Here is a 16,058-nt window from a genome sequence, read left to right on the forward strand (position 1 = left end):
GGTCCACTCCAGTGGGCTCTGAAGTCTGTTAAGACCACCCTTTGGGTGTGCCTCTTGTGGGGCTAATTGGGTGGTGCTGTGTTGGGGTCTGAAGCTGACCTCCAGGTATGTTTGTTCTAGGGCCTCATGGGAGGGGTTCTCTGGTGCATGCCCAGGTCAGCCACTGCCTGTAAATAGCTGGGGGACTTCGTAATAGGAGCTACGAAGCAATCCACAGTTGGTTGCTTTCTGCACTGGAGCTGGAGGCTCATAGGAGAGGCCACACTGCAAACTGAGGGTGGCTGCCACCAGTACTGGGATAGCTCCGCAAAAAGCCCAAGACACCCTGAGGCCTGCTGTCGCCTGCTGGCTCGTGTAAGGCTCAGCCACTGATAGAGCTTCATGTGGTATGCAAGTTGGATGAGGCAGGGTCTCAGGGAGTCACCAGGGTGGGATGAGCAGTGTTTACCAGATTAATGTAGATTCTTGTTTGTTGCCAGTGCTGAGTCAGTAACTAGTCAGCAAGTCTCAGAGCATATTGAGGACAGCCACCACCCACCTGTGGCCCACGAACCCGAGAGTTGTCCAAGAAAGAGTGAAACGTGGGTGGAGCTGGCTGTTGGTCAAAAAGATTCTTCTGCGTGAGTTGGGTGGAGTTAGGTTCCAGGAATTCACCAGGGTGGAGTGTGCAGAGTTCACTTGGCCAATGAAGATTCAGATTTGGCTATGTGGGTTAGGGCTCAACAGAGGAAAGATGGCACCTGGCTACCGGCTGCAGGGGAGGATTGTATACAAGGAAAATGGCAACTGTCCCTCCAATCCTCGACCTGAAGCCATACAACTTAGCATCTCCCTGTATGTCTTTGACTCCTCCTGAGTCACTGTACCTCCACCAGAGCCCAGGGTGAGTGCTTGTGAGTAAGTCTGTGCACAGGTCCTTTAAGAGGACATCTGGTTTCCTGCAGCCTTCTGTCTCACCTGGATGGTCAGAATCCCCACTGTTTTTCACAGCCAGACGTTATGGGAGCTCCTCTTCCCAGCACCGGTACTCCAGGCTAAGGAACCCGGTGTGGTGCTGGGGCCCCACACTCCTCGGGATGATCTCTGTGGCCAACACATCCTTCTGGATTTTCAACCACCACAAGTAGGTGGGGGGCTGATCGTTTCTTGTCTCCATCCCTCCTACCAGTCTTGACATGGTTTCTTCTTTACATCCCCAGTTATAGGTCTTCTGCTCAGTTAGACTTCAGATAGTTTTCCAGATTGAGTGTTCTATAATTTAGTTGCAATTTTAATATGGTCATGGGAGGAGGCAAGCACAGTATTTACCTACTCCACCATTTTGGATCCTCCTCCAAACCCAATTCTTAATGATCACAAAACTCATACTCTGACATCTAGTCTACCACTGCCTTCAATAAGAAATCAAGGGCGACCAGGTGGCTCAGTTGGTTAAAGCGTGAGCTCTGAACGACAGGGTTACCGGTTCAATTTCCACATGGGCCAGTGAGCTGTGCCCTCCACAACTAGACTGAAGAAAACGAGCTGCCGTGGAGCTTCTGGAGGGGCAGCTGGATGGCTCAGCTGGTCAGAATACGAGCTCTCAGCAACAAGGTTGCTGGTTCAATTCCCGCATGGGATGGTGGGCTATGCCCCCTGCAACTAAAGATTGAAAATGGCGACTGGACTTGGAGCTGAGCTGCACCCTCCACAACTAGATTGAAGGACAAATACTTGGAGCTGATGGGTCCTGGAGAAACACACTGTCCCCCAATATTCCCCCAAAAAAAAAAAAAAAAATCAAAAAAAAAAAAAAATCAAGACAACACTCATTATAAAGTGCCAAAGGTAACACAATGGGAGAAAAATAGTGATTCACACTTTGTTTTGTTAGGATGTGAGCTAAGCATCTATTCACAAGAAAATCAGCTAAAAGTTTTTACTAAATTACTATCTACTCAATAAAGGTTAAATCAACACAAAATGCTTCACATAAGATTTTTCTAAAAAACAAAAAAAATTTCACTAAAAACTTAATATATGTTAAAGAAATCAGTTAAACACGTGAACATAACAAAATTAAGTTATTAATATTTATATATTTGATTATACAGTGTTGACAGTGCTGTGCTAAATGTGTTCTACAGATTAACTCACAATTCCCCTGTGAAATAGGTACCTGTTTTTAGACCTATTTATGGACAGGAAAAGTAAGACAGAGAAAGGTTAAGTAACCGATCTAAGTTCACAAAGATACCAAATAACAGATCCACCATTTAAATTCAAGCAAAGGTCACTCCAAAACCCTGGCTTAATCACTATACTGCTGTGTCCACATTTAAGTCATTTACCTAAGTAAAATCTTAAATCATGAGAGAGATTTTCTTTATAGATTTGTATCAGAAACATGACCTGGGGTATTCATGTTAAAAACATTTCTTCAGAAAGGACTTACTTGACTTTTTGACTTTATCACAAAACCTCCCGCCAAACACACACATACATAAAACATTAAAAAATATATATACATATACAAAAGAACCACTCCCCATTTCCTTACCAATTCCTTTCTCCTCTTAAAAGCATACATACCTGAAGGTTTCTATTGGCAAAGAAGGTACTTATGGTGTAAAATACAGTGTATAATTAGTCATTTAGAAACACTGCTGGCAAAAACTTTTGTCAGCAAATACGATGAATGTCTCATGAAGTTCATATCTCTAAATACAGAAACTTCACAATGACGTGTATAAAAATCACAAGTTGTCAGATTCACCCTAGTGGTAATTTGGACACTTTTAGATGCGATATGTGGTATATAACCTTAAAAAGTTGTTTTTAAAAAGTTACTTATGATAAACATCTCCTTAAGAATAAATATAGGTAACAGGACTTAACAAAATATTTTAAACTCATATGTTCATTAATCATGCATAGTAGTTACCTACAAAATGTCTTACTCAGTTTTCTTTAAATGAGTTATATTATTCTTTCCACTGATCATGCCATAATTTGAAACATATCTGGTTTCCCACAATTTTACTTTCCTAACTCATAAGCTCTGGCTATTTTCCATTTTAGTAGACAAAAACTTAATGGAGAAGCATTTATAGACATTTGTAGCCACATAAAAAATTAATCAAGATTTGTTCCTCAGCTAAAGCAGCCCTGAAATGTTTACTTTAATGAGTAAAATTTCTAGCTGTAAAACACTAAATAACTGAAATTAGTCTATAATTTATAGGTTAGCTCTAAATGGAATTTAGAAGAATTTACATTCATAAATCAAGTCAGGCCACAAAGATTGTACATTCTTCTAAAGATGACTGGTAAGAAATGTTGTATTATTTCGCCAAGTAAAACCATGGATAATGAAAAGTGGCCAACTCCCATATACACTTTGTGTTTTCACATTAGATTTAAAATCCAACTGGTTAGAACTTCATTCTAATGCAAGAAGCAGTTATTTTTAATACTTAACAATGCCACACATAACTGCAGGCAGCACGGTTACAACTATATATTAGCAGTCATAAAGACTAGATGAATGAATATGTGAACAAACTAGAGAAAATCCTCATTACAACCAGAAGTGGACTTAGAGGGCTAATTTGTGATTTGTTTACGAATTGCACATTAACCCTAATATTAAAACAGTATAAAAACATGTAAGAAAATAAAACCACATTAGATAATTCATCAGGATGATGAAAATATACCTTTGAGAAGTATTTTAAAACACTTTACGATAAATCACTATGTTAACAAATATATTCTATAAATGCAATCTGTAAATCCAATTAAAATGCTAATTTCAGATTAATTTTGTACTTTTTACAAAACAGAGCAAACTTTAAGTGCTACCAACTTTCTTTAGAGCAAAATTCACAAGGAATATTCTCAAGAAAACAAATCTATTCCATTTTTAATTTCTTCAAGCATATTTTACATGTATTTACACCTTATATGTATCTGATTAAAAATCAGAGTAATATACTAAACTTGAAGCATTCTAAGGATTCAAGAAAAGTAACAACCTAATAATGATTATTTCTATTTATACTAAATATGCATCAAATCCCAGAAGAGCAAACATCAACTACTTTATATAAATGTATTCTTAACATTTCTAGCAAATGTTTTCTAATCTGTGCCATTAAACTAGGATATTTCCATAACCAAATAATAAATTATATGTATATATTTTTATATATGCTTAATTCATGTATATATGTATTATATATACATGTTGACATATGTATCTTGAATACATATATTTTACTAAGTTAGCTCACCATCTAATGAGCACAAATAAAAATAGTACACACATTCAAAATTATTTAGCAGAAATGAACTTTAAAAGATCCTTCAGATACCAAAAATTCAGTTGCAAGAAGTGATAAAAAGGGCATAAATAATTAATTTTATAGCAACTGGTACCTCTCACTCTGATAATTCAGAAGAAAATTCTCTGTAATTGGTGAGTTATATTTTCTTGGTATCTCCAAATACATAAAATCCATTTATTTGTTTGTATTTAAATTTTCCAATCACATTTTCATAAAATAAATGTATAACAAACATCACATACGTTTCACAGTCACCAAATGATTTTTCAAGAAAAAATACTGATTATATTTTTGGCCAAATTTTACGGCATCTTTCTTCCCATGTTTCTAGAATTCTCTTTAACATGCCATAACAGACTTCTTTTGAAATTTAGATAGTCCCTTCAAAATGGATGGGAGTCTGAGGCTCACGTTGCTAATAACTACTGGGGAAAATTTTTTCTGAATTTGAAAATCGAAGCCTGAAGTTTCAGACAAATGACTACTTTAATCGTTTCCCCTGAAATCCCATATAAAGTGTACAGGCAAGTAATCAGAAAGGCATAAACCCACAAAGGCAGAAAGAATAAAACATTAAGACAATGGCAGACTAAAACTAGTAAACTTTTGCATAATGGAAAACAGCTAGAGTGATGATTGATGTAGTGGAAATAAAGGAAACCTAATTCTCAGCAAGTAAGACGGTGATAGGGTATAAAGCTCAAAACCCTGAAAAGGCTCATATATTGGAGCCATCTTATGTATTGAATTCTAAAGCAGGCATGAGAAAGAAAATGTGAAAATTGGTTCAAAGTTTACTTGTAGAGTGGTAGAGAATGTCAGATATCCTCTCTATCTCTACGTGGTCAGATGACTGCACCTCTTTATCTTGATAGAAGGAAAATGTGATTGAAAGTCACTAGTAATAGAGGCAGGCAGTCAGGAGTGAATTGGAGTGTACAAAGTAAACACGTGGAAAGGAGAAGTATGAAAATCTATACCAAATGATGAAAACCTCAGTCCCAGCCCTAACCTCCTTACCCTGATAAGCTTCCGGAATGTTGTCAACCAAATATAAAACTTAAAAGGCTCCTCTTTAGAGAAACTGACAGACCCAGGAGAAAAGACATGGAGATACTGACATACGGGGCTCCTCTAAGGATACTACGTCATTCTACAGTCATACCTATCAGTCAACCTGTTCCACATAGGCACACAGAGTTTCCAATTAGAACTTAAAAACAATAAAATAAAACAAAACATAATTAAAACATACAAAGAATGGATAAACGTGAACATAAATCAATGACTACTTTTAATTTGTATAAATGTCATGGTTTTGGATTTTTTTTAATCATTATGGTCAGTTTATTTTGAAAAATGTTTTCATTTAAGTATAGTGAGTATACAATATTATATTAGATACGTTAGTTTCAGTTGTACAACATAATGATTTGGCATTTTTATACCTTACAATGTGATCACCCCACTAATTCTAGTAATCATCTGTCACCATGCAAACGTTATCACAATATTACTGAGTTTATTCCCTTTCACCTTTTTACCCATCTCCCCAACTCCTCTCTTCTGATAACCATCCCAGTCTCTGTTTCTGAGTCTGGTTTTAAGTTTTTTTTAGATTCCACATATAAGTGAAACAATACGGTATTTGTCTTTCTCTGTTAATTCACTTAGCATAATAACCCCTAGGTCCATCCATGTTGTCACAAATGGCAAAATTTCATTCCTTTTTATTTCTGCATATTATCTTTTTGTGTGTGTGTGTGTATGTATATATATATATACATATATGTGTATATATATACATATATGTGTATATATATATATGTGTATATATATACACATACACACACACACACACACACAACTATATCTTCTTTATCCATTCATTTATCGAAGGACACCTAGGTTGCTTCCATATCTTCCTATTGGTAATAATGCTGCAATGAACATGGGTGGTATATATATATATCTTATCTAATTAGTGTTTTCTTTAGCTTGGGATAAATACCCAGAAGTAGAATTGCTGGGTCGTATGGTCGATCTAGTTTTAGGCTTTTCAGGAATATCCATACTGCTTTCCATAGTGGCTGCACCAATTTGCAGTCCCACCAACAGTGCACAAGGGCTGTCTTTTTCTCACATCTTTGCCAACGTGTTATTTGTTGACTTTTTGATAATAGCCATTTCTGAATGGTCTGAGGCGATATCTCATGGTTTTGATTTGCATTTCCCTGATTAGTGATGAAGAGCATCTTTTCATGTTTACTGGCCATCTGTATGTCCTCTTTGGAGAAATGTCTTTTCACATCCTCTGCTCAGTGTTTTGATGGGATTTTTGTTGTTGTTAATTGAGTTGTATGAGTTTTATAATATATTTTGGAAATCAACCCCTTATTGGATATATCATTTGTGAATATATTTTCCCATTCAGTAAGTTATCTTTTTGTTTTGTTGATGGTTTCCTTCATGTGCAGAAGCTTTTTAGTTTGATGACATGCCATTTATTTTTGCTTTTCTTTCCCTTGTTTAAGAAGACATATCTAAAACATATTACGTAGATTGATGTCAAATCATTTACTACCTATCTTTTCTTGTAGGAGTTTCATGGTTTCAGGTCTTTAACCCATTTTTAGTTTATTTTTGTATATAGTGTATGTAAGAGAATAGGGTGTAGGGAGGAGGGTCATTTTTCTTGGCATGTATCTGTCCAACACCACTTGTTGAAGAGACTGTCATTACTCCATTGTATACTCTTACCTCCTTTGTTGTAGATTAGTTGACCATATAAGGAAGGGTTTACTTCTGGGCTTTCTATTCTATTCCATTGATCTATATGCCTGATTTTGTGCTAGTATTATAGTTTTGATTATTATAGCTTTGTAGTATAGTTTGAAATCAGGGAGCATGATACATCCAACTTTGTTCTTTCTCAAGATTGCTTTGGCTATCTGTGGTCTTTTGTCATTCCATAAAAATTTCCTACTGTTCTTCTATTTTCTAGTTCATTTATTTCCACTCTAATCTTCATTAATTCTTTCCTTCTAATTACTATGGGCTTTGTTTGTTCCTCTTTTTGGTTGTTTTTATTGGTCTTAACTATTTCTTCTTTTCTTAATCTCATCTCTTTGTATTTTGATTGGATTCTTCTTCCCATTTTTTGCATATTTTTTAGTTCACGGTTACCGTGAGGCTCATATACATTAATCTGTACCTACAGCAGTCTATTTTAAGCTGATAGGTATTTAAGTTCTAAAACATTCTAAAAGCAGTGTATTTTTATGGCCCCCGCCACTTTTTTTTATGTTATTTTTTTGTTTGTTTGTTTGTTTTTTAAATTTATTGGGGTGACAATTGTTAGTAAAATTACATAGATTTCAGGTGTACAATTCTACACTACATCATCTATAAATCCCATTGTGTGTTCACCACCCAAAGTCAGTTCTCCTTCCATCACCATAAATTTGATCCCCTTTACCCTCATCTCCCACCCCCCACCCCCATTACCCTCTGATGTCATGTTTTATATCTTTGTTTTGTGCATCCACTAGTTATTTATTGTAGTTATAGTTGATTTACTACAATTGTCTTTTAACCTTCGTATTAGCTTAATTGGTTGATTCACTGTGATTATTGTATATTTGCCTTTACCAATGAGATTTTTTTCTTTCCTGTATTTTCTTTTTTCTGGTTATGGCCTTTTCTTTTCTGCATAAAGAAGACCCTTTAACATTTTTGTAAGACTGGTTTAGTGGTTGTGAACTCCTTTTGTTTTTGCTTCTCTGGGAAACTCTATCTCTAACTCTGAATGATAACCTTGCTGGATATAGTATTCTAGGTTGTAGATTCTTTTCTTTCACTACTTTGAATATCTCCTGCCAGTCACTTCTGGCCTGTAAAGTTGCTTCTGAAAAATCAGCTGATGGGGGGGGGGGCCTTATGGCGTTTCCCTTGTATGTGACTGAATGTTTCATTCTTGCTGCATCCTTGTCCTTGACTGTTGCCATTTAAATTACAGTATGTCCTGCTATGGGCCTCTTTGGGTTCATCTTGTTTGGAACTCTCTGAGCTTCCTGGACTTAGATGTCTGTTTCCTTCCCCAAATTAGGCAAGTTTTCAGATATTATTTCTTCAAATATTCCTTCTGCCCTTTTCTCTCCCTTCTCCTTCTGGAATCCCTATAATGTGAATGTTAGGGTACTCAATGTTACCCAGAGATCTCTTATACTATCCTCATGTTTTAAAATTCTCTATTTATTTTGCTGTTCTGATTAGGTGATTTCCACTATTGTGTCTTCCAGGTCACTAATCCGTTCTTCTGTATTAACTGCTGTAAATTCCTTCTAATGTATTCTTCATTTTAGTTGTTGAATTCTTCCTGATTGTTTTTTTAAATTATATTTTTCTCTTTGTTAAAGTGCTCTCTGAGTCCTAGTTCCTCTATTATACTTTCAAGTTTGTTGAACATCCTTATGACAATTTTTTTGAATTCTTTATCATTAGGGTTTTTATCTGTTTCATTAGGGTTTTGTCCCTAGTTTTTTTCTTATTCCTTCATTTGGGGCATATTCTTCCATCCCAATTTTGTCTGATTTTCTGTGTTTGTTCCTATGAGTTGGATAGAATAACTCTCTCTCCCAGTCTTGAAAGAGTGGTATCTGTGTACAGACTGTGTTGAATAGTTTTGGCAGGGCAGCCAGTTGTAGTCAGGGTTGGCAGATGCGTTGCCTAGTGTGTCGCCTGGCCTGAAGGAGTGGGTTCTGAGTGGTGCAACCTGGTGGGTGCGTGATTCCTTTCCCTTCTAATCTGGGTAGGGCTTCCAAATGTAGACGCAGCTGCTTGGTATGCTCTTGGCATGCCCTATCGCTTTAACTGTCTGTGATCAGAGCAGGGTCTGGGCAGGGCTGCTTTGCATGCTTGCAGCTCAAAGCCCCACTAGCTCTGACCTTTCGCTGAGTGGGGCAGGGCCCTTGCACACACAGCCGTACTTCGCTAGCTCTGCACGCTCTCTCCGGAGCAGCTCTTCATGTGCCACACTCCTCTCACTCCACTTGGGCAGACCTGCCTGCATGCCCTGTTGCTTTAATTGTCTATCCACAGAGCACGGTCTGGGTGGGGCACCTCTGCATGCCTGCTTCTCAATGCCCTATTAGCTCTGCCCTTTCTCCAGGTGGGGCAGCCATGTGTGTCCATAGCAGCACCCCAATGATTCCACACAAGGAAGCCCTGTGTGTGGCTACTACAGCATTTTGCTAGCTCCTCAATCCCTCCAGGTAGGGGAGCCCTGCATGCACGCAGCCCAGTGGGTGCATGAAGCAGCATCCTGCTGTACCCACTGGATCAATGTCTACGTGGACAGGCCCCTTGTCTACACGCTATAACTCCCTCCCATTTCTATTGGATCTAGCTCTAGGAGGGGTGGCTGGGGACATGCTTCGGGGCCCGCACTTCAGCCAGAGAACATGGATGGAGCCTCTGCCCTCTATCCACGTTCAGTCAGGGGATACATAAACAATGACATTCACTGGTTCCTCTGGTCCTGGGTTGCTCCGTCAGCTCTTGGAGAGCTCTTGTGGTTCTGGGACCTTCGGTCCCTCTCTCTTGCTTGTTGTGCAGAAGCTGTTCAATTGGCTCACAGTTGTCTCTCAGGAAGAACTGCTCCAAATATAGGTGAACATTCGATGTGTTCTTGGGAGAGAGCAAGCTCAGCGTCCATGTACATGGCCACCTTGGACCCGCCTCCCAAATCATATAGTTTTATTCCTTTTTATTTTTGCTGATTGTCTTCTTTTGCTTAATATTATATTGTTGAGATTTATCCATGCAGTTGTATTCCATTATAATTCATTTTTTCATTATGGTATGTATTCTACTATAAACTATAATTTATCCATTTACTGTTATAAAAGCTTAGGTTATTTCCAGTTTTTGGCTTTTACAAATAATGATATGAATATTCCAATACATGCTGCCTAGTGCACATGTGCATATATTTTGTTGGGTATATACTAAAGAGTGAAAAAGTTTATAGCATACAGGCATCTTTAACAGTGACTGTTGAATAGGGTACTATAAAAGCACACTAGTAGCAAACAGGAAAGAGCTCTTGGCAAGTAAAGATTTTAACAGTTGAAATGAAATATTTAGTAGAGGGTTGTAAGATAAGTCTGGGAAATGTTCCAGAAAGTAGAACAGGAAGACAACAGAATGGCAAATGTAAGAAAACTAAAGGAATGCAGGAAGAGCAATATTCAACTAAAATGAATTCTAGAGAAAACAGTGAGGAAGAAAGAATCAAATAGGATATAAGATGCTCCTAAAACTTAAAAACATGATTTTCCCAATTAAAAGAGCCCAGTAAGTATTCAGCATAATTTAACAAAAAGAACCACATTAAGACACATCACTGAGAAATTTCAGGACACCAGGGATAAAGAAAAGGTCCTTTATGCTTTTAGAAAAAAAGGGGGCAGGGAGGAAACTGGTAATCCATAAAAAGTTAGGAATTGGAATGGTATTAGATTTCCCAACAACAGGTAGAAAGAAAAAGAACAAACCCTACAAGTGATTCCTAACTTACAATTCTGTTTCTATTCTGTTTTACACATCTCAAAATTGCTATGTGACCTCTTTGTAGATTATTCCTATTAATGCAATTACAGGTAAATTCTAATAGAGAAAACTTACACGTTACGTAAAAAGCCCTGCTTAAAAAAGCAGTAAGTACAAACTTTGATTCTAACAACATAAAGATATACATGATGCATACAGAAGGACATCGGTTTAAAAAAAAAAAAAAAGTTTGGATTTCATCTTTCTATGATGAAATCATAGAAATAGGTTTTTCTATGGTTAAAAAAATGTTTACTGTCAAATTTTCCTAAGCTACATACTGTTTTATAGAAAATGTAAAAACAAGGATGTTCCTTTAACACATTTTAGCAATAAACACTAATGAAAATACCACGAATAAATTTTATCTATGTAAAAAAACTTTTGAAAACCATGATATACTTGTCAAAACAAAAATGAAGTATTTATTTCCTAAGATCCAGTTTTTAACTTAAAAGCAAAGAGGGAAGTGGAATATTCAAAAAGATGCGGGGAAAACCCCAGAAGCCAATAGCTACCTTAAAAGCTAATACATTCCAATCAAGATGGCAGAGTAGGTAACCACCTCCTCTCATGTGTGACCATTAAAAATTGGGAGGAGTATGTCAGCTGAGGAGGTCCACCTGAGAGGAGTGAAGAGTCCCAGCCCTGCACCAGGATCCCCAGCCCAGGGTTCCAGTGCAGGAAGAGAAGTCCCCACAACTTCTGGTTGTGAAAAACAGTGGAGAGTGTGGCTAAGTGAGATGGAGGGCAGCCGAACTCCTAGGCACTCCTCTTAAAGGGCCCAGGGATGGACTTAATTGCTCTGAGCTCCAGAGCTGGAGCACCAGATACAATTCAGGGAGGAACTGAATTATATGGCTGTAGGGTGAGAGACAGAGGGGGAGCTTCCTCCCAGACAGTAGTCCTGGCAGAACCCATTGTTTCTTTGTTGAGCCCTCCCCCTCATGGCATGTAGATGCAGATGGCCACCATATCTGGATTCCATCAACCTGGCTAACATGCTTTGCCCCTCCCTGGTGATTCCCCATCCCACTTAACTTGTATGCCCATCCAAGCAATTTCCAGTGGTTTTCCATATAAACAGTCTGTATTGGCTCATGCTGCAATTTTAGATTTAAATTTTAGATTTCCTAAAATCTCTCAAAGGTTCACAAACCCTAAGGAGTTCCTCACCACCTAACCAGTATCGTAAATAATGTTAGAACGACTTGCTTAAGAAGGAAAAAGAGATATAAAATGTGACTTGCAAAAATGGCAATAACTACAAATTTGCCAACAATTACTTTAAATGTAAATGGATTAAATGCTCAAATCAAAAGATAGGGTGGCTAAAAGAATAAGAAAACAAGACCGTTACATATACTGCCTACAAAAGACTCAATTCAGATTAAAAAGACACACAGACTGAAAGTAAAAGGGATGGAAAAAGATAATTTCATGAAAATGGAAAGAAACAAACAAAAGGCTGGGGTAGCAATACTTATACCAGATAAAATAGACTTTAAAACAAAGGATGTAACAAGAAACAAAGAAGGACCCAGTAATCCCACTTCCTGATATTTATCCTGGTATATATCCAAAGAAACACAACATATGCTCATTGCAGCATTGTTTACGGTGGCCAAAATGTGGAGGCAGCCTGGTTGTCCATCAATGGATGAATGGATAAAGAGGAGGTGGTACACATATACCACGGAATATTACTCAGCCATAAAAAAGAATGAAACCTTGCAATCTGCAAAAACAAGGATGGACCTAGAGTGTTATTGTGCTGAGTGGAGTAAGTAAGACAGAGAAAGACAAATGCCATATGATTTCACTTATATGTGGAATCTAAAGAAAAATAAACAAATATAAGAAACAAAACAGAAACAAATTCATAGATACAGAGAACATTTTGATGGTAGCAAGATGGGAGGGGATTAATAGGATGGGTGAAAAAGAGGCAGGGATTAACAACTACAAATTGGTAGTTACAAAATAGTCATGGGGATGTAAGTATAGCATAAGGAATATAGCAATAATATTGTAATAACTATATATGGTTGCAGATGAGTACTAGATTTATCAGGATGGTCACTTTGTAAGTTATATAAATGTTTAATCCCTATGTTGTACATCTGAAACTAATATAATATTGTATGTCAACTACTAATTGAAAAATAAAAAAACTATCACATAAATAATAAATACTATTTATTTAAAAAAACACATTAACACTCAGATCTATGCTTATTTAAAAAAAAATTAGAGCATACCATATATGTGCTGGTTTCGAGGTTTTTGAAGAAGCAGTTAAAGCTGTTTCCATGCTATTCATCCCTGAATTATTTTCTTTGGTAGTCATTGCAATCATTTTTCGTTGCTTCTGAGAAAGTTTAACTCCAGGAGAAATCATTTTGCTAGAAATTAAGTTATATTAAATCAATTAGTTTCACTACTTCTTAACAAAGTTTAATTCCATAAGAAATCATTTTGCAAGAAATTAAACCAATCACATTAATTTCTGCTTAATGAAGATTATAGGTAATTATATTGCTTTCTGTTTATTTGAAGTGGTTTTAGTATTACTGGATCAAAAAGGTCCACAAGTTTCAACAGTGACAGTATCAGTTTATACTATCAATGATTAAGTAGTAACTACATATGCGCCTCCTACTTACTAATATAGTTACATTAGAACTAGTCCACAGTGATCATTTTAGAGGTAAGTTTCTGTGTTCCAGAAGAGCTGGACTATCAACCTAACTAAATCTTTACCATATATTTAAGAAATAACGTTAGGGAGGCTAATTATCTAGAAAAGAGCTTATAACTAACTTTAACTTAAAATGCAGACAAATAATAGGAAAGGCCCAGTAGGTCTTTCCAGTTCTTTAGGGAAGATCTATAACAACATGGTCTTTCCTTTTTTATGATTTTTTTTAATAACCAACCCCAAATTTGTCTTTGGTGTAGCTCCACATTTTTGTCTGTTTTCTTCGATTTGCATGATGGTTCTGAGATCCATGACAGGAGGGCTGACAGGACTAAAAGACACATAAACATTTTTTTTAACAATATATTCATTTATCCATAAGTCAAATTCCCATACTTTACTGAAACTATGAATTATGTATAAGACTTACAATGAGAGGAAAATTTAGGTCTCTTTTATCAGTTGTGGTCAACTTCAAAATAACATATTTTGAATGAAAGCTACTTTTATATAAAAATACATAAATAACAACTAAAATGAATTAAAACTCTTAAAGAAAAAGTCAAACAATAGGGATATTCTTAACTTACCTAACTTAGGCAGAAGGACTCAAAGTTCTATTAAAGTTTTATCCTTTAAAATGAATGGAACTTAAAAATTATATTCTTTCCTTTTAACAAATAAAATTATTAATACCATCTACTGTTAACAAAACTAAATTTAGTGGAAAAAGTTGGGGATGCTCAACAATATTAGAGACCCACCAGAGGGAGTTAAACCATAATGAGAAAAAAATTCTACAATCTTTAGAAATACCCAATATATGTTGCTGACTCTACACCAAGCTAGTTTTAAAAGATTTTTAATAAAATAGTTTAACATTAAAGATTAGTAGGTGTTTCTAGGTGTTCTCACAACTATATTAACTTAGAAAGACAAAAAACTCGGACTCAGTCTTGAACTACCTTTAGACGATGAAGCAACATACAATAGCACATCCATAATCTTTGTTCCAACTGTGCAAAATACAGCATATTTCAAAATAATTGCACAAATCATCCAGATAATAATATAACTGGTAAGTCAATTAACAATTTTAGAATATTATAAACCATAGTAGGTATAAAAGATGAAGCACAAGGTCAATAAACACTGAAAAAGAACACTGAATTTTAATATCTATAGTTTTAAAAACTGACTTTTCTCTAAATAAAAGAAAAATATGGATAAAACATAAGTTAAAAGCACAGTATAGCATTACATGAATATTTTCTGAAAATTAACTGTGAATAACAATACATTTTGTGAGATCTTAAATACCCCTTACTACGCCAAAAAAATAAAAGACAAAGTAAGCCTACAAATGACAAAATGGTCTTCCTGAGTGGGAGCTGGGAGTTTTAACTAATATATACTATGCAAAAAAAAAAAAGCTGGTATCAAGTCAATGTGTGTTATAGTATTTACTAGTATTCACAGAAGACAATACAAAGACAACTGAATTTTGTCTGGAAAAAAAAGAGCCTGGGGGTGGTCAGAGGGCTCAGTTGGTTAGAGTGCGAGCTCTGAACAACAGGGTCGCTGGTTCGATTCCTACATGGGCCGGTGAGCTGCGCCCTCCACAATTAGAATTAAGGACAACAACCTGGAGCTGATGGGCCCTGGATAAACACACTGTTCCCCAATAAAATTAAAAAAAATAATAATAGTAAAAATAAAAGAGCATCTTTTAACTAGTTAGTAATTTCTATGCATTTAGGTAATTTTCTATGTATAATATGAGAAATCTGTATTAATATTTTTAAATGTACTTATTTAAAAATTTTCATTTGACTAAAAATGAATGATGTATTTCAGACTAACAGGTACGGCACAAAATGAATATCCTACCTGAAAGAGCCAGCAACCCAACTGGAAGAACTTGAAGTATCAATTCTGTTACTGGGAATGGGCTGTGGAGCAGATGTTTTAAGTATTGGTGATTTTTCCCATGGTTTTAAATCTTCCCTAAAATATGTAGGAGGTGTACCATTAACATATGGTTTACTTTTCCCCTGGGGATTTAAAAAAAAAAAAAAAAAATTAAAAAGTGAAAAAAAAAAAAAATCAAAAACCTAGCCAAGCAGCTAACACATAGCTGATACTAAAATACTGGTTAAATTATATTAAACAGTATAATCTTATAACAATAATCATTCAGCATTTTCAATTCAGTTCTTCTATAGTTTAGCGCCTTACCCAATTCTCAAACTGAATCAGTGACTATAACCCAATTATTGGGAGCTTTGGGAATAATTTTTAGGAAAATAAGTTTGCATATTAAATCCCTATTTACATGAGTATTAAACAAAAGTGTTAATAACAGTTGTTCAAATAAGATATGGAGCAGTAACTTCAAAATTAAAGTCCAGGACTTT

The 16,058-nt window shown here is 36.0% G+C and overlaps 1 protein-coding gene across 2 annotated transcripts in view; it reads right to left on the reverse strand.

Moving 5' to 3' along the window:
* IBTK (inhibitor of Bruton tyrosine kinase) overlaps positions 1–16,058 on the reverse strand; it is an 86,166-nt gene that overhangs the window by 16,929 nt on the left and 53,179 nt on the right. For both annotated transcript variants that reach the window (XM_033102699.1, XM_033102698.1), the window contains exons 23-25: positions 15,532–15,695; positions 13,880–13,972; positions 13,202–13,345 (exon numbers count right to left, since the gene is read on the reverse strand). In XM_033102699.1, the coding sequence (XP_032958590.1) occupies positions 13,202–13,345; positions 13,880–13,972; positions 15,532–15,695 (401 nt within the window). The remainder of the gene's footprint in view (positions 1–13,201; positions 13,346–13,879; positions 13,973–15,531; positions 15,696–16,058) is intronic.

Source organism: Rhinolophus ferrumequinum, chromosome 3, assembly GCF_004115265.2.
Source record: "Rhinolophus ferrumequinum isolate MPI-CBG mRhiFer1 chromosome 3, mRhiFer1_v1.p, whole genome shotgun sequence".
Classification (NCBI taxonomy): Eukaryota; Metazoa; Chordata; class Mammalia; order Chiroptera; family Rhinolophidae; genus Rhinolophus; species Rhinolophus ferrumequinum.